General features: G+C 43.6%; 1 protein-coding gene across 2 annotated transcripts in view; it reads right to left on the bottom strand.

The window, feature by feature from the left end:
* Positions 1-19,698, bottom strand: part of WDR24 (WD repeat domain 24) — a 151,904-nt gene that overhangs the window by 17,561 nt on the left and 114,645 nt on the right. For both annotated transcript variants that reach the window (XM_069210543.1, XM_069210542.1), the window contains exons 6-8: positions 9,635-9,756; positions 9,374-9,478; positions 2,258-2,595 (exon numbers count right to left, since the gene is read on the bottom strand). In XM_069210543.1, the coding sequence (XP_069066644.1) occupies positions 2,258-2,595; positions 9,374-9,478; positions 9,635-9,756 (565 nt within the window). The remainder of the gene's footprint in view (positions 1-2,257; positions 2,596-9,373; positions 9,479-9,634; positions 9,757-19,698) is intronic.

Below are 19,698 nucleotides of genomic sequence, written 5' to 3'. Positions count from 1 at the left end.
TAGGACGGAGAAGCTACCAACGCATGATGGAATTGCTGAGAAAAATCTGTGGAACCAGTCTGACACTTGGGGGCATTCACAAGGTAAGTAATCTGTGGTTAGAAATAGCCATAACAATAGCTGTGCAGGGGCTAGGCCCAGATGGCTACCTATGTGAGGTCAAATATTAGCCTTACAACCTCATAGTAGAAACAGATAAGAGAAGCACCCAAAAAAAGCCCACTATGCGCCCATGAGAAAAAGATCTTGCAGGTTTTCAGGTAAACAAACATTTTATCAGGCTCTAAAGAGCACAAAGAAACATCCCCAGAATGTAGCCTAATCTAGGTCTCTGGGGAGGCTCACACACGACAAGAACACCTTAAGCAACAGCAGATATTTAGTTGAAGTTTTTGTACGGCACAACAAGCAGGTGCCCCAGAGAGCTGTGGGAAAAGGAAAGCATTAAATCATAAAGGTGAAACAACAAAAGAATACGAGTTCAGAGAAGAAACATGCTGAACCCAAGAACAAGTCTGGCAAAGCCTTACGTTAGGCTCTCTCGTGGCTATTGAATGACTGATATGCAGCCCTGAAACATACAGCAGGCTGTATTAGATGCTCACTATTATGAGGCACTGTAAGCTTATGGTGAAACTCTTACAGGGCCTGAAAAATCCACTTGCATTGGCGAGTCTTACTTAATCAGTTGACACTGAACAGGTGCTCTGTTCAGCTGAAAAGTGGAGGGGCAATAAAAGATGCCTTTAAATCTTGTTCTTATGTCACATTTGCTCTGGGTTCACAGACAGGGGTCAAAAGCCTGTTTTTCTCACAATTAATTTTCCTTCCGACTGCAGAGTTTCAGGACTTTGTAAGGTGAACTGTGTGACCTGCTGCTTAGAATGTAAAATAAAAGGATATAGGGTGTCAGGTTTTTCCTAACACACAACATTTAAATGACTGAGTCAACGGTGCAATATTTCAAAATATATTTCAGTAGTTGTGAAAGCCATTTTTTCTATATTTCTGTGTGATGAAAAATAATTTTAATAGGATGAAAACAAATCAGAATACTTTACATGTTGATGTGCAAAGGATATGTTTTCTGAAACCTAATATTCACAGATTAATCCACTACATAGTTTTATCAGTAAAGCTGCAAGTTAGTGGAGAGTATTTGGACATTTCTTGGAAAGTTACTGTGTGTAAATGACAATATGTTACCACATCATGGTTTAGTAATATATTTATTAAAACTGAGTGTTTAAACAAACTGAAACACACTCCTGCCCTGATGGCGGCAATGTTGTTATTAAACTAAAAGAAGTCCTAGGTTAAGTGGGCCAGACCTCATGGGTAAGTGGGCTAAATTCTTGTGATGCAAGCAACAAACTTTAGTCTACTTAATCAAACAAAAGAGGTTTTTTTACTGCAGAAATGCAGAGCTCGCATATTTGAAGATGCAGTTATATGTGAGAATTAACAAAGCGACTCTGTAAACTATTTGCCTAGGATCATACAATTTGAGTCCCGTTTGTGGGTCAAGTACACTACAGTTAGGTTGTGGAGATTATTTAAGTTACTCGACCTGCAGGTCTAGTAACATTTTTATAATTTTTTTTAACCCTGTCTTGCATTAAACCCTGAAGGCCATTCTGGGACTAAAAGCCAGTGAAAATGGTACAAATGTCATCATGGGAACTTGACCGGGGGCCTAACGTCTTAGACAGGAGGTCTAATGAGTAAGGTGCAAAGGGCAACATCACTGCCCTGTATTCGAAAGAAAATGATTGCAAACAGGACAAAAACAAAAAGCAGAAACAATGTATAAAAAGTATGCTAAGTATTACAGGGTATGACAACTAAACAAAACTATCTCAGGATGAGGAGGACTCAGGATATGCTAGTCAGTAAAAGCAGATGTGGAGAGCAAAGAGATCGGGATACTCCTGGACTTTTTTTTAACTAAATAATCTTTGTTGTACAGCCTTAACATTGCACAAGTCTAGAATATGGTGGACGGGACGCAACAAAAAGTATAGGGTGAGTTACAAATAGCAAACAGCTACTACGTGAAAGTTAAACAAATATTGAAATAATGTTATTGAAATTATGTTATTAAGTAAAGAACCATGCATTGAAGGTCCCTGCACAGGATCCTATTGAAAAAGGTCTGCAGTTTCCATTACTTTCAGGACGACACCTACTGCCAGCATAAAATAAGTGTACAACTCAAGCACAGGCAATGCCTTTAATCTCTGGTTATATTGCTTACCTGGGTCTGTTCATCAATTTCTTTACGGATACGGTCTCCCAGCACAATCAGCACAGAAGCTGCCATCTGCACATCTCCCTGTTCGGCATAGAAGTGTAGCATGTCTCGCACAATGGGGCTGAAAAAGTCAGAGGGCAAGCGGTTTTCGTACAGGGCATGAGAGATGGAGATGAGGGAGAAGGACTCTACTGGAGTTAGGGATACTGTCTCAGCCTCATTTCCGCTCACGTGGGGTGAATCTGCCTTATCCTGTAGGTGATCCAGGGCTGAGGGGTTATCCACAATCTCATGACGCAATGGAAAGGCCTCTTGAGGTAGGATATACTCGTGTTCTTCAGCTGCAAGAAGAAAAAGCTATTCTATGTACCCATCAGCAGCAATCACATGCCTTTACAACCAAACAGCCACAGTGTGCCCCATAGAAGGATTTGATTGCCCCAGTTAGTTGCTTTGGTCTCACCTAGAGGTTTACTGTTTAGTTCAACAAAGCCCTTTGCTACTCATTCTGTATTCTCAGTCAATTCACTTGTGTTAACTGCTCTATGAAACTTGCTCCAGAGAACCTGGATCTGAAAGAAATGCACATTTCCAAACAATGAATCCTGTGCATATCCTCATTTAATTGCAATTTGTTATACTGCAAAGAGCTCAAACATGTACAAAATAGCTGTACTGAAAACTGATGCTACAGAGGAAGGTGAATACAAATCTGTGGAATCTAATAAAATCTCCTTTAGACAACAGAAATGTATATGCCTCTGCCGCCCCAATGCGAGGGAGGCATTTACCGGCACTATTTAGGCACATCACTGAACAACTACGGTTTATGAGTGCAAGCTAAAGTGCAGGACACTGTCACTGTCGTGTTAGTACTTGCTGTTTTTTTTCCAACTTGCAATGCTCCTTTCTGTCCTTTCATATTTGAAAAACCTAGAATCCAAACTGAGGCCCTCCTCCTAACTGGTTAACTTTGGCTCTTAGTTTATCAGCTAGATGGCTTGGTTTGGCCAACTTCATGATCTCCCAGGAAAATCCCAACATTACACTGATTTACGCCCCTTCTGGGCAGCATGATTCTCAACGCTCCAGTAAGTGCAATAACTGGAACAGCCCATTAACACAGTTAGAAGGCTCAATATGAAAGAGGTTAGAGTAGCCGGCTTGTGTGTCTACATTCCTAACACCCGTGAGTGCACTCACTCATGGTTCTTACTAGAAGTCCAGGATTTGCCATTTTAACAAACACTCTCTCTCATTCACCATCTCACTTTCATTCTTGTTTTCAGTGCATGGGAAGCAGTTCTGCGTTTCCAAATTGGATACTATTTATACACATGTAATGGCGTGAATAAGCCTTGTTGCAGAACAAGACTGTATTTGGCTAATGTTCAGCACTAAACTTAATGTTATAATAACTGACATTCATGTTGCACGTATTAAGCCAAAGTTGGCACTGGTCTAGGTGTTTTATAAACAGACCACCTTGTGAATGTGTTCTGATAAATCCTGCTGCAGTACAACCATTTGTGAACTTGTAGCTACTATTCATTCATATAAAGGTAGTTCTTGAGTTTACCATTCATGTTATATTATCTTTCGGATCCTACATGGATTTTGTGATATTTTAATGTATGAGTGAATTAACAGCAATATCTTGTTAGTCTATGTCAATAAAATGGCTGCCACACATTCCATGGTAGCCACTTGACTTCTGAATAAAATGAGGTTTCGATATAACTGATCCATCAGAGGCACAAAACAAAAAAAGTTCCTCAATTAGACAAACGAGTCTTAATAAAATTACCTACACATTCTTACGAACAGAGTTCTTTCAACTAGCTTGAGCTGTGACAATTTTATATCATAAAAGGAAAATTGATTAAAATGATGTCCAACGTTCCTAAAGATAAATTAAAATGCCAATCTAATTTCAAGTGAAGTACTACTACCCTCGCTCCCAAAGTTAGAGGATTCTACTTAAATAATCAGGAAAGCCGACCTCCTAAAACAAAACAAAGTGATACGAGTGCATTCTGGGGGGCTTTTGGAAGGGATCAGGCATATAAGAAAAAAAAGACAAGATGTAAACAAGGGAGTATCAAAACATAGTAAGAAGGAAAAGGTCCAACAAGAATACATCAGCTCAAAGCTATAATAAAGCAGAATAAAGCAGAATAAAGCAGTATAACCAACCCTAACGTTTTGTCTTAACCGATACAAACTGCCCACTCCACAATTCTCTAATGGCTTATTTTTTTTTTAAGAACTGCTTTTAAAAATGCCTACTAACAACAAAAAGTGTCTCACAACGTTTCTCTGAGATTCACTGCCAGCCAAAGTTATTTTACTAGAATTGATTTGACTAACTCCTTTCACGGAACTAGTCCGTACATGAACACCCATTTTTGTGAACAAACATCTCTGATGCAAGTGGTGGTTCCTTCTTAGGCAGGAAAATAGACCAGGACAGCATCTGTCTAAATTGGGGGAAGGAAGAGAGAGGAGAAAGAGGGGGGAGGGATAGGTAGAACGGAAAGGGGAGGTGCGAGGGAGAAGGGAAAGGAGAGTGGATGAGGGAGGGGGAACGGGTGAAGAGATGAGGAGAGGGGGAATGGGGTGTGAAGATGAGTGGGGGAGAGGGGGAGGGAACAGGGAAGGAAGAGGGAGAGGGGAGAGAGGAAGGGGGAGAAGGGAGAAGAGAAACTGAAGAGGAGAGAGTAGGGGAGAAAGGGGGAGAAAGGGGGAGGGAGAGAGAGAGAGAGAGAGCGAGTGATTGGGAGAGATTACTTACTACTAGTCCTAGTTCTGCATTGTAGGAATCTTTATTGAAGTCATGGACATTACAGTAATTTGTGCTGCTATCTTGGACCCCAAGAGCCATCCTTCAACAGACAATTTGAAGGTAGTTGGAACCACTGACGTCTGCAGATGTGCTGCAACCAACACCATCACCTTGGTGAACACCCAGGGGCGATGGTAAGACCAAAGAGGAGCATGGCAAACTGCAAATTCTCTTGGCCCACCGTGAACAGCAGGTAATGCCTCTGGGATATGGAGTATGTATCCTGTAAGTCCAACCCCAAAATTCAGTCTCCAATATCCAAAGCAGACAAGACTCGAGTTAATGTGAGCATTATTAACATATTTTCCGGCAGTTGAGGAAGTGCAGATCTAGGATAGGACAAAAAAGAGGGAATAACAACCACAACCTACTTCTGATGCAGACTTCCTCTTGATGGCTCATTGGGCCAAAGGAGCCAACACTTCGTGACCGAGCATGGTGAGAAGGTCCTCCGTCAGCCAGCTGTACTTGGGTGGCATAGGTGGAGGGATGTCCAGAAAGAGGATGGAGTATCCCCTTTGGATAAACCTACTTGTCGGATGTTACCGCCTGCCAGTGGTGCAAGAAATGGTGAATCATGCTTCCCAATTGGATGCCTGTGGTGATATGAGGGCAAACTAATTGCGTTTGGAGGCTGTGGCAGCATGGGGAGTCATGAACTGACTGACCTCTGGCTAGCTGTCCCACGTGGTCTCTGGGAACCGCATCCTCAGCCACGCTTAGGCTGGGTAGTCTTTTGGCACTAGTGGCTGGAAGGGAATTAACACAGTTGAAAGTCCCTTGCCTACGCACAAAAGGAGCAGAAGGGGGACTGGGGTTGGCGAGGCAACAAAGATAGGCCCAAGGACCGGCTCTGCTATCCTTGAAACACTCAAGCGCTGACTCCACATTCTCACCAAAAAGTTGTGTGTCCAGTGAGGTGTGTACCCTACTGGCATCCGCCAGTTCCTCATAACAGTTGTCCTCTATGTCATCTAGGGTATGCTGGTATTCATAAGGTTTCTCAGATGTCTCCCATTCGTCTCCCTCACCAGGCCTTTTGAATGAAAAAAGGAAGAAAAAAAAAAAAGGAAATCCACCGGCACCAACTCAGGGCATGGTCCAGGTTGGAGCCGAGTCGGACAATGCTCATCTGGCTCCATTTCAGAGTTGGGAATAACAATGAGGCAGCATCAGTACTGCATTGGGTACCAAGGTGGTCATGGTCTCGCATGGGCACTGCTCAGGATCAGGCATCGGATCTAAGGGGCCACACTGGTGCCGACTGAAAACCTGCTGCAGGAATACAGTGGAGTCCATCCCAAACCCAAGTCATTCTAGATTGGGTCAGGACACCCAAATATAAGATGCATGGTCTCAGAACTCATTTAGTTGGCTCTGCGAAAGCTGGGGAGGCGCGGAGTGGACACTGGCACAGGCTAAGCAGTAGTGTGGCCTGGATTGCTAACGCTCCCATGCCTTGGCTGAGGATTTGGAGGGGTGCAACAAAGTTGAAGATCACTTGGATTTCTATTTGCAGATGGACTTAACCGACAACTTTGACTGAGACCATGACAGCTGGGTGCAGCTCTGCAAGCAGACCCAGGAACGTCTGTGCAACAGAGATAGTCAATGTCACGGGTGCTATCCAATGTCAGGTGGTGAGGAGTTTCAGGGAAATAATCCCTCAGCAGATTTGCGTGCTTGATGTGGTAGTCCTTGCAGGTTTTAGAGGTGAGGCCCCTTTCCAAGGACAGGCAAACCAAGCACGATTGTCTCAGACATCTGCCTGTGACCGGCACCAGCCACATGGTTTGAAACCCATAGGTTTCTTAGGGGACATTATTGCCACCCAAGACGACTGTTCTCACGTCACTTCCACTATGGATAATGTCAATGGGGAGTTGAGCAGCGCCGTCAAACTTTCAGATCCAGTCTGATGCCTGGAGAAAGTTTTAAGGTAATGAATCTCTAGAAGTCTCTATCAGGCTGAATGGTATTTTCCTTCTCTTCATATATTTTCATATTTCTGCAAAGTAGGGTTGAAACATAGTTCAGATTCATCATATTCTCTCGGGAAAAAGAAACTGAACCTTCAACGGGGCGTGGCTCATCATGAAGCCAGACATTGCTAACCTGTGAATTTTAAATGCACAATACATCTACAAGAAATGCTTTGGGTCCAAGTAGGCAGTGTGGTATTATTCGAGTGTTTATGACTATAAATGAAGATACTTTGATGTAGAAGATATGCTTTTTGGTGCTGCAGTGCAGCTTCAGTGCACACTTGCCTCACCGCGCATGTGCAAACAGCATGACGCAGCAATCATTTCATTTTATGATTTACCATTCAAAGATGGCAGACCCCCAATCTTTAAGCGGTAAATAAAAATAAAAAATGTAATGTCCAGAAGAGTCAATTTTAAAAATCAGGTCATCCAGTAGAAAATTGCAGCGGTCGGGCCTCCAACATTTTTGTAATGGAAAAAAAACAGGCCTGTTTGTTTAATAAAAATAAAACACCCAACAGAAGGGTTGGGCGGGATCAGCGGAGTGGACAGGAGAGTGACAGAGGAAGTTAGAGGTGGAGCAGGAAATAAAGCTCAAACAAAAAGCTAGAAAGAAGCCAGGGAGGTGTAGGGGAAACAATGAATAAGCTGGTGAGGGAGCAACACAGAGTGAGCACTGGGCAGGTAAGTGGGGGAGGTAAAGAGACCGTGAGGGCTAGAGCAGGCACAACCTTGTTAATGTTGATACAGCTCAACTAATTTTGAATAGGAACACTACATTTGCCCAATTGATGCAATTTTACCCACACTCTAAATTTGTGACAGCTACCATTGGCCAATAAAGGCATACTAAGGGCTTAATAGTTTGATCCTAAGAGTGAGAAAGCAGGACAAAATACAATTTAGGATGTTTATGCATAGCTCAAGGACAGGACTGTCATCTATTTTATAACATCCAAAGTAAATGTCACATTCAAGAAGCAATTTAACATTCTCAAAACCAAAAGCTCTACTATTGCATACCTTCTGCCCAGCTCCCCGATTCCTGTGCCTCCTTAGCACGCCCTCTAGGTCCAAGAGGTAAAAGCCCATGGGGTACAGCTGTCAACTGTGAACTTTAGCTGTGGGCACACAGTGCGGTCAAAGTAACTCATGTTGCCCAATCCCATTCCTGAAGCCAATTCCCCTGCAGAATCTGAGTACCGAGCCTGACATTCCTACATATCCTGCAACTATAGCCCTGAACCTAAAAGAATCTAGAAGTGTGGCTCTGCCAGTGGGCAGAAAGCGGTCCATTTGATTCCTCAGGAATCGGGTGTTAAATTCATAGTTCGTTGCACAGTGTACATGGCATTCTGGAACAAGATATGTGCTACCTGCAGAAGCAGAAATTTGACAACCATCAGATGCACTAACTTTGATCTTGAAAATCACTCCATTTGCAGAAATTGAAAACAACTCCACAGTGGGAACTGAATTCAGTCTTGAGGCAGAAGTTATGAATACTCAAGTGAGCATCGAGATCTAAGGCAGTTGCATACTTGTCTGAAAACTCCTCAAAAAGACATTTTAAGAAGCCTGGCAACAACACCTTCTAGTAGGAAAGACAATGTCAGAATAAAGCCAACAAGCTTACAGTTGAGCAATCAGGAACAAAAAGCGCTAAATGAAACAACAAACAATGGAGACAAGACTGAACTGCATGAGATGCACAACTAATTTCCCACCATACCCAGAACAAAGTACCCTCTCATAAAACAATATGCTCACTGCCGATTAATCTCATCTAGAATCAAGGCATTATCCGAGAAATGAAACTGGCCAAAGTTATAATTCCTCTACAAAGAACACTGCATAATAATTCATTAGGTTCGACCCTGTTATGTATTATTATGTATAAAAACGGTGGGCAAGGCAATACATAAAATCTGAATTTGATTTACTTCTGAGGAGAGTATACTTTAAGAGAAAGTGTGAGATTAAAAGAACACTTTATTTCTAATGGGAGCTATACAAGGCAAATTCTCATTATAACTCTTACTATGTGCACATTAAGCCAACTGCAGTTATAAATATTAACCCTAGAGGAGCCTATTTTATGTGCATGAACATGAAATCAGGTCCTATTGATTGAAAAGGTTTAGAACTGCTTTGGGCTGACAGAGGGAACAGTTACTACGAACTCATACTAAATGCCCCATGACTCAGACTATCGTAAGAAATGTTGTGTTATTCAATCATATTTTCAGAAGACATCTTAATAGGTACAGAAAAGACATTGCTTACTGTGGGGGTTCTCATGGTCCATCATGTACAATTCATCCTCATCCCCTTCTACATCTCCAAGTATATAATCAGCAGGGACGTCGCTGCCTTCTGTCTCTTCATTTTCTGTGGATGTAGGGAATGTAAGAGATAGATAGAAATGAGTTTGGACAGATTGTAAAAAATGTCAAAGCATCCATCACTTTTTAGCAGTCAAATATACAATTCCAGCCACAAACAGTATACCCTGCACACAGGTGTAAAAGAACTACAAATGTTTACCATCATTATTATTCAGGGTGGTGGCAGAGTCCATGAGAATGTTTTCTGAACGACTCTCTCCTTTGTTCCGCTCAAGTCGGGATTCGCTACCCATACCTGGTGGGATGTCCTTCAGATTGTAGCTGCAAAGGTAAAACAGTGAGCGCTGCACTTTCTGCACAGATCAAGTTAAACAATACAAAAGAATGCACCTCATATTCATCACTTAACGAGATGGAAAAGATTTCACCCCACGTATATTACTTTATGAAAATAGGCAAACAGTGCACCTTCTACTGATAATTCCCAATAACAGCGCTAAGGTATTGTACCTTTAGAATATAAGTTTCAATGAGAGCACATAAACATTTATGTCAATCATGTGATAAGGAGCCAACTATCCAAATGCCTAAGGGACAACACAGAGCCCCAAAAGCTATTCACTAAGCAACTGTTTGATGGTTGTTTATCTCCCTAGAAAAGGTGCAGCAGAGGTCCCACTCAGGCAATGGAAGCCAATGTTACCTCTGTGAATCATTATGATGTTTACAGTGTACATGTTCGCAGAGTGTAACTGGCAGTTGCAACGTGAGTTCACTGGATCCAGTGTGGCGTCCTTCGTCCTTGGTATAAATGGGGTTCAAAGTAACAATGAAGTGTTTACTTATTCTGAGCGTGCTTACCAAGTTTGGCGTTTGTTCTATGCGAAAGCAGGTGTATATGCATCACTCTCCTGTGCAGAATGTTCTAGCAGAGGCATACTGACCATCATCGGAAGTTGAGGCCAGTGCATAGGTCAAGGTGAATGCATGAGGATTAAGAGACAGGCGAACACATGTGAAGCTGCAGTCAGCAAGCACAGAAGGGTTTAACTAGGAGCCATTTATGATTCAGCGTCTTAAAAGAGGTCTTCATACCATTGGGAGTGGTTGTTATACAAATCATTGTACTCCAAACTACGCCTTCGGGTATAGGTTAATATATAAAGGATTATGCCAGCTACTAATAACTAACTACGGTAGGTGGCATGTGTATATTTATGTATATAGAAGTTATTTATGTACATACAAGCACACTACGTAAATATTAGAGTGTATATATCTATATCTATATGCAAAAAGAAAATGAGTCTTACGCAGCAAAGTCTTTAAGCTTAGGGTTAGCACAGTGCCATCCTAGGGGTAAGCTGGCCATCATCCTGGAAAAAGGTGGGAAGAAATAGCATACCACTAACACATATGTGGCAGGAGCAAACAGGTGGGGCTTTAGGTCATTTTACATACTCAAAAGGGAGAACAGCAAGTTTGATTCTCAACAGGAAATGATAGCATGGGATGGGGACCGCGGGGGGCCTCAAAGCCCCTGCAGTCCATGCCAGCTCCTCCCCTCCAGCGGGAACCAGCATTGCTACCGCATGCAGGGGCAGCTAAAAATGCTGCTCCCTTCATACTGGAGCAGTCTTTCCATCTGTTTTCCATCCTGCTTGACAATGGGCAGGAAAAACAGATGAAAAGACTGCTGGGAGTGGACTTAAGTTTGCTCTCGCTTGGCACGAACTGTTAAAGGTCCTGCCAAGCAAAAGCAAACTGCTATCTCCCGAAGATGGGCACAGAGAGAGAGAAAAAGAGAGAGAGAAGGAAAGAGAGAGAAAGATTTTATATATATATATATATATATATAAAATGTCACTTACCCAGTGTACATCTGTTCGTGGCATGTTCCGCTGCAGATTCACATGCTGTGCACTGTTCCTGCCATCTAGTGTTGGGCTCGGAGTGTTACAAGTTGTTTTTCTTCGGGACCGAGTGACTCCTCCCTTTCAGCTCCATTGCGCATGGGCATCGACTCCATCTTAGATTGTTTTCCCCACATAGGGTGCGGTAGGAGTGGTAGAATGAGAATAGTAAAGATGTACATGCAATGGAATAGATATGTATGTACATAGTTTGTGCTTAAGTAATGTTTATTTACATATATACAATCTCTAATTACAACTTAAACGGCTACAGGCTCCCGGGGAGGTGGGAGGGCGCATGTGAATATGCAGCAGGACATGCAACGAACAGATGTACACTGGGTAAGTGACATTTTCCGTTTGATGGCATGTGTAGCTGCAGATACACATGCTGTGCATAGACTACAAAGCAGTAATCCTCCCAAAAGCGGTGGTCAGCCTGTAGGAGTTGAAGCTGTTTGAAATAATGTTCTTAGTACAACCTGTCCTACTGTGGCTTGTTGTGTTGCTAACACATCTACACAGTAGTGTTTAGTAAACGTATGAGGTGTAGACCAAGTGGCTGCCTTACAAATCTCTGTCATTGGTATGTTACCTAGAAAGGCCATTGTTGCTCCTTTCTTCCTAGTGGAGTGTGCCTTTGGTGTAATGAGTAGCTCTCTTTTAGCTTTTAGGTAACAAGTTTGTATGCATTTGACTATCCATCTGGCTATGCCCTGTTTGGATATAGGGTTACCAGTGTGGGATTTCTGGAAAGCGACAAATTATTGCTTAGTTTTACGAAATGGTTTTGTTCTGTCTATATAATACATTAGTGCTCTTTTTATGTCTAATGTATGCAGTGCTCTTTCTGCTACTGAGTCTGGCTGTGGGAAGAAGACTGGGAGCTCCACAGTTTGGTTTAAATGAAACGGTGAAATGACTTTTGGCAGAAATTTTGGATATGTGCGGAGAGGCACTTTATGTTTGTGTACTTGTATAAAGGGTTTTTCGATAGTGAACGTCTGATTTTCGCGAACTCTTCGTAGTGATGTGATGGCTATTAGAAATGCTACCTTCCAAGTTAAGAATTGGATTTGGCATGAATGCATGGGTTCAAAAGGTGTTCCCATGAGTCGTGTAAGTACAATATTAAGATTCCACGAGGGCACCGGTGGGGTTCTTGGAGGTATGATTATTTTTAGTCCTTCCATCAAGGCTTTAATAACTGGTATTCTAAAAAGTGATTTTGTGTGTTTAATCTGCAAGTAAGCAGAGATCGCAGTGAGATGAATTTTGATGGAAGAAAAAGCGAGATTTGCTTTTTGTAGGTGTAGTAAATAACTCACAGTGTCTTGTATGGAGGCATCTAACGGTGGGATTAGGTTTGCTTGGCTGTAAAAAACAAACCTTTTCCATTTATTAGCATAACAATGCCTTGTGGTAGGTTTTCTTTCCTGTTTAATGACTTCCATACACTCATTTGGAAGATTTAGATAGCCAAACTCCAAGACTTCAGGCGCCTGATTGCTAGATTGAGCGTTGCTGGATTGAGGTGTCTGATCTGTTGTTTGTGTTGTGTTAACAGATCTGGTCTGTTTGGGAGTTTGATGTGAGTTACTACTGAGAGGTCCAACAGTGTGGTGTACCACAGTTGGCGTGCCCACGTTGGTGCTTTGAGTACTAGTTTGAGTTTGTTTTGACTTACTTTGTTGACTAGGAAAGGAATGAGTGGGAGAGGGGGGAAAAGAGTAAGCAAATATCCCTGAGCAATTGATCCATAGAGCATTGCCCTTGGACTGAGGGTGTGGGTACCTGAATGCGAAGTTTTGGCATTTTGTGTTTTGTTTTGTTGCGAACAGATCTATGTCTGGTGTCCCCCAGTGGTGAAAGTATTATTTTAGTATCTGGGGATTCATTTCCCACTTGTGAGTTTGCTGGTGATCTCAACTGAGATTGTCGGCTAATTGCTGGTGAATGCCTGGAATATATTGCGCTATTAGACGAATGTTGTTGTGAATTGCCCAATGCCAAATCTTTTGTGCTAGGAGGCATAGTTGGGATGAGTGTGTTCCCCCCTGTTTGTTTAGGTAGTACATTGTTGTCATATTGTCTGTTTTGACAAGAATGTGTTTGTGAACTAGAAGAGGTTGAAAAGCTTTTAGTGCTAGGAAGACCGCTAGCTGTTCCAAGTGATTTATGTGTAGTTGTCTTTGTTGACTGTCCCATTGCCCTTGTATATTGTGATTGTTGGTGTGCTCCCCACCCAATCATTGACACATCTGTTGTGAGGATGGCGTGAGGCACAGGGTCTTGAAAAGTCTGCCCTTTGTTTAAATTTGATAGGGTTCCACCATTGAAGCGAATAGTGTGTTTGGTGGTCTATCAACACTAGATCATGGAGTTGACCCTGTGCCTGCGTCCATTGTTTTGCAAGGCACTGCTGTAAGGGCTGCATGTGTAGGCGCGCGTTTGGGACAATTGCGATGCCATCATGCCTAGGAGCTTCATGACAAATCTGACTGTGTAGTGCTGATTTGGCTGTATGTTTGATACGGTTTGGAATGATTGAACTCTTTGTGGGCTTGGAGTGGCAATTTCCCTTTGAGTGTTGCTCCCGAGTATTGTTGTAGTTGGGATGGTTGTATGTGAGATTTTTGGTAATTTATGGAGAACCCTAGTTTGTGTAGGATATCTATTACGTACTGTGTGTGATTTTGACACCGGTGTGGAGTGTTGGCTCTTATTAGCCAATCGTCAAGATATGGGAATACGTGCATGTGATGTCTCCTTAAATGAGCTGCTACTACAGCGAGGCATTTTGTAAATACTCTGGGTGCTGTTGTTATCCCGAAGGGCAATACCTTGAATTGGTAATGTTTGCCCTGTATGACAAACCTGAGGTATTTTATGTGAGATGGATGGATGGGTATATGGAAATAAGCATCTTTTAGATCCAGCGTTGACCTGTATTCTCCGTGTTTTAGCAAGGGGACTACATCTTGTAGTGTGACCATGTGGAAGTGTTCTGATTTGATGAACAGGTTTAGAGTTCTGAGGTCTAAAATTGGTCTTAGTGTTTTGTCCTTTTTGGGAATAAGGAAATATAGGAAATATAGGGAATAAACTTCTGTTCCTTTTTGTTCGTGAGGTACTAGTTTTATGGCTTGTTTTGTTAATAGTGCTCGCACCTCTATTTGTAACATGTCTAGATGTTGCGCTGACAGTTTGTGTGCTCTTCGGGGAATATCTGGAGGGAAATGTGTGAATTCTATACAGTAGCCATGTTGGATAATTGATAGGACCCATGTGTCCGTGGTTAGGTCTGACCAATGTTTGTGGTAAAATGTTAGTCTTCCCCCCACTAGTGATGTGTGTTGGGGAAGTGTGACAGTCAAGTCACTGTTTGTTACTAGTGGCCTGCTTGGTGGGCTGAAACTTTCCCCTTCATCTTGGGAATTGTCCCCTGAAGGAGCCGCGAAACCCACACCTGTGATATTGGGATTGGTAGGTGGGTTTTGCTTGAGAGATGGATGCCTCTGAAGGCTGTTGTCTGAACCCTCCCCTGAATTGCGGTTTCCTGAATGTTCCTCTATATTGAGAGGAGTAGAGCACGCCCATGGCTTTGGCCGTGTCGGTGTCTTTCTTCATCTTTGCAATGGCTGTGTCAACTTGTGGCCCAAACAGTTGTTGCTGGTTAAATGGCATGTTCAGTACTGCCTGCTGTATCTCAGGTTTCAATCCTGAGGACCTTAGCCAAGCGTGCTGTCTAATTGTGACTGCCGTGTTCACAGTTCTTGCGGCAGTATCAGCGGAGTCCAACGCCAAACGGATTTGATTGTTGGATATCGCTTGCCCTTCCTCTACCACCTGTTGAGCTCGTTTTTTAAATTCCTTGGGGAGATGCTGGATCATATCACTCATCTCATTCCAGTGAGCCCGGTCATAACGTGCGAGGAGGGCTTGTGTATTTGCGATACGCCACTGGTTGGCAGCCTGTGACGCCACTCTTTTTCCCGCAGCGTCAAATTTGTGACTCTCTTTATCCGGGGTGGTGCATCTCCCGATGATTGTGAGTTGGCTCTTTTCCTTGCGGCACCAACCACTACAGAGTCCGGTGGGAGCTGTTGCATGATGAACACTGGGCCCGACGGGGTGGTTTGTACTTTTTCTCCACCTGCTGTGTGATGGCTCTTCCTTTTACCGGCTCTTGAAACACTTGCTGAGCATGTTTAAGCATGCCTGGTAGCATAGGCAGGCTCTGGTATGAGGCATGCGTGGAGGCCAGGGTATTAAAAGAGGAAGTCATCCTTCAATGGCTCAGAATGCATACCAACATTATGGAATGCATTAGCCCTGGTCAAGACTTGGGTGTATGAGGTGCTATCCTCTGGTGGAGACGGTTTTGAGGGGTAGCACTCGGGGCTATTGTCCAAGACAGGGAGATTGTAGAGGTCCCAGGGGTCTACATCTTGTGTTTGCATAGTATGTGTGGGTGACTGTGCAGTGGGCGTACCAATTGGTGACCCTGTCCTTTGTGGTGAATGCAGGGGGAGAAAGTTCTGGCGAAAAGTGGGGAGTTGGTGATTTTTCTCTAGCCACTTTAGCTCTTGGCTGGTCAGTCTCAGTCTCTGATTGTGGTTGGAAAGCCAGCCTTCTCTTGAATTTGAGGAGGGGCAGTTTAGATTTTTCCTGGATCTGTATCCGTGCCTGCGTTTGGTCAATTTCTTCAATTTGAAGCTCCTCTTCAAATCTGTGCCTCTCCTTCAGCTGTTTAGAGAGCCCATGTTCCTCTGTGTAAGAGGTCTTCTTCGGCTCCGAAGCTGGTTTCCTCGCCACAGAAATGCCCATGGTGATGGATGGCCTCGGCTCCGAAAGGCTCTTTCGAGGCTTAGTCGATTCGGCAAGGCGGTGTCGAGGTTTTTCGACGCCGGGTTCTCGGCTCGAGTCGGAAGACTTCAGCACGATCTTGGCCTTTTTCGGTGCCGAAGGTGTTGCTTGGTCACCGCTTTGTTTTTCCTGGGTCGAGCCATGGCCTTCAGGCAGTGGCGTCCCTGAGGCCTTATGTTTCCTTGGTTGACTGTGAGGTTGGGTCGGGGCAGGCGTACTCACATTTTTGCCTGCTGTAGGCGGTCGGTCTCCGTCGGAGTCGTCTCAGTCCGATCCCTGGATGGAGATAGCCATCTCCTCCTCTTCGACATCGAGGTGTTCCGAAGATTTCAACGCCATCTGCATTCGACTCGCCCTCCGATCCCTCAAGGTCTTTTTTGATCGAAAGGACTTGCAGGCCTCGCAAGTATCTTCTCTGTGCTCCGGTGACAGACACAGATTACAGACCCGATGCTGGTCTGTATGTGGATACTTAGCGTGGCACTTCGGACAGAAACGGAAAGGGGTCCGTTCCATTAGGCTTCGACAACTACTGTTGCCGGGCCGACCATGCCTTTGCTGGGCGCGGAAGCCCCGAAGGGCCACCAAAAACGGTTGTCTCGCCGGTGTCGATGGAAGATGTTTACCGATTGCAAACAATACAGACGCTTTGAGGATTTTCATTCTTTTCCCAATTCGAATCACGGAGCGAAGAGGAACATGTCCGAACCCGATGGCGGAAAGAAAACAATCTAAGATGGAGTCGATGCCCATGCGCAATGGAGCCGAAAGGGAGGAGTCACTCGGTCCGTGACTCGAAAAGACTTCTTCGAAGAAAAACAACTTGTAACACTCCGAGCCCAACACTAGATGGCAGGAACAGGGCACAGCATGTGTATCTGTAGCTACACATGATATATATATATAGAGATATATATATATATATATATCGTCCTGGGGGTGGCAGACACCAGGGCTGTATATGGCCCCCACCTTAATTTTCATTTCTGGCCTCAGGAAGGTGGTGGTCCCTGGGGAATCGAGGGTGACCCGCACAGTTCACCCTCCCATAAATTAAGTAAGCCCCGGGGAGGTGGTGGTCCCTGGGGCTATTCACAGAGGCAGGAGGAGGGTCCACATAGCCCCCATCCAATTTTTCTGAAAATCCCCAGGTAGGTCCCTGATTCTCCAAGAAGCTTGTAGCTTGTGTAAGGGGGTCTGTGCGGCCCCCATTGAATATTGACATAAAGCCCCTGGAAGACATTTTTTTTTTTTCTTTCACCCTGTGTGGTACAACCGGGAAACCCCGGCACCAGGACTAAGGGATCAGGGTCTTCCTACCCTGACCCCTTTTCTTTATTTCAACATTTATTTTGGTACTCGGCTGAGTCGAAGTGTTGGCATACAATCAGATTTCAGCACAGGGACTGTCAGATCCGCGTCCACTGTTTTTCATTTAATATTTCAAAAACTACTGAACGGATTAACAACAATCACAAAAAGCACACTTTCTGGACCAAGAGCTAACTTTCTGCCACATTTAGTTTAATTCCATTCGGCAGTTCGGGCTATAGTTGTGTTTAAAATCCCTATGGTAAATTGCACGGGGAAACCATGTTTTGGGACCCCCCCCCCTTTTTCTCATTCCCCGCTTGACGGATCACCCCAAAAGTTTCAAGACAGCTCCTGGCGTGAAAGGCAAACTAGTTTTGAAAATTAGTGAAAACCTGTCAAATGGCGCCAAAAAAACCTTTTCCTGTGGAAACTAGGTCCTAACTATAACTAACTACTCTCACACAAAATTTCGAAGCTCCCGCCAAGCGAGAGATACACGAAATTCAAATACTCCGGCCAGCTGGGAGTGGACTTCAGATCTGATTCCTTGCCCACACGGATGCTCCCTGTAGCTCCCTGTAGCCGGGAGAAATGTTGGCTCCCACTGGATTGAGACAGCCTGCTGGGGCGGCCTGGGCTTCCCCCACTGCCTCCAAACAGGATATGGTGGGGGTGCGGGGTTGGCACCAGGGCACCTACCCTTTGTTGGCCAAGCATTGGTTGGCTGACTTTGGGGGTCTGGATGCATGCAGGGTGTTGGCCGCAGGGCCTGATATCTCAAATGACATCACTGATGTCATCGCTGATGAGGTCATATGCAGTGCATGGCCCCTGCCATGCACTGCTTGTGCCCTCACATGCCATCACTCAATATGTTCTATGACATCATTGATGACATTATCCAAACTTTTTTTGTGCACAATGCTTTTTAAATTGGTATACCATTAGAGCTATGAAAGCAAATGCAAGTATCTCAGAATAAAGTGAAGCATCTTTACTGCTATCAAACATAGAACCCCCATAGGTAAAGCAAGCTTGTGTTACTTGCAACATTGACCCTATTCCAAACACTTCATGGGTGGCCGGGTTCATGTTGACTATGAACCACAGATGAGGGTAACCCATCCTGCATACGGCGTTCAATCTATATACAACTGTTCAGGGAAAACCAAGTTCCTGCAGATACTCAGGCCCTGTTACATAACTAATGCCCTACTATGGACAGTCTTTACCTGTATCAAACCCGACAGTCACTGAACCTACATTGGGAAATTGAGTGGGTATGAGTAGAAAAGTGGGTACTGTTAACAGTGTTTACTTTATGGAGAGAGTTTACTCTGTACTACACTGTTTGCGGACAGTGAAACTATGGTGAGAAATAAACCACAGTATCGCCTAAGCACAGTGTACACTGTATACAAACCTTGTCCAAACAGTGACAATTCACTTAAAATAACCAAGATTTGAAGTTGTTAAATATCACACTACTGGCAGTCTTCATACAGATAATCAATCTTCTGAAGCAAAACCAACAAATGTACAGAAGTTAGTACCTGGTGCACACACACTATTTTGAGTAGAAATTGTCATGCTGAGACAACTCTGGCTAATAACTCAAGGATGCTTATAGTATTTAGTATGTAGACTCTACCGATATGGAAACTTTTTTTCAGTACTAAAAACGTGTGTGTAAACTGTCACCTGCACACAGACTTACTTTTCGATACAAAGTTTATAACATGGTCAATACCTCTACACACCTATTATGTATTAGTATTACATGGGTTGTGTAAACACTGATTAGCTGGACATAGGCTGTACAAACTTAGATAAAAAAGTAATATGGTAGTTACCCACCACTATGTAAACTATTAAACAAACAATTGTTGGATGATGTCATATGTGAGGTTATCAGTGATGTCATCAATTATTTCACTTGACAAAATGTATGTCATAGAACGTCATTAGTGACGTCATATGTGAGGTCATAAGCAGTGCATGGCAGAGGCACAAGCTATAGTTAGCGCCTCTAACTCATGAATGTCAGATTTTTACCATTGTTTTTTTTCAGTAAATTTCTAAGTTTTCTTTTTTACTTAAAGTAACATTAATTAGCACACGTAAAGGCACCCCATACTATCCACGGCCTTTGGCTGTGTGCAGGGGA

This window comes from Pleurodeles waltl, chromosome 10 (genome assembly GCF_031143425.1).
Source record: "Pleurodeles waltl isolate 20211129_DDA chromosome 10, aPleWal1.hap1.20221129, whole genome shotgun sequence".
NCBI lineage: Eukaryota > Metazoa > Chordata > Amphibia > Caudata > Salamandridae > Pleurodeles > Pleurodeles waltl.
The sequence above is the reverse complement of the archived record's forward strand: the minus strand, read 5'-3'. Positions and strand labels throughout refer to the sequence as shown.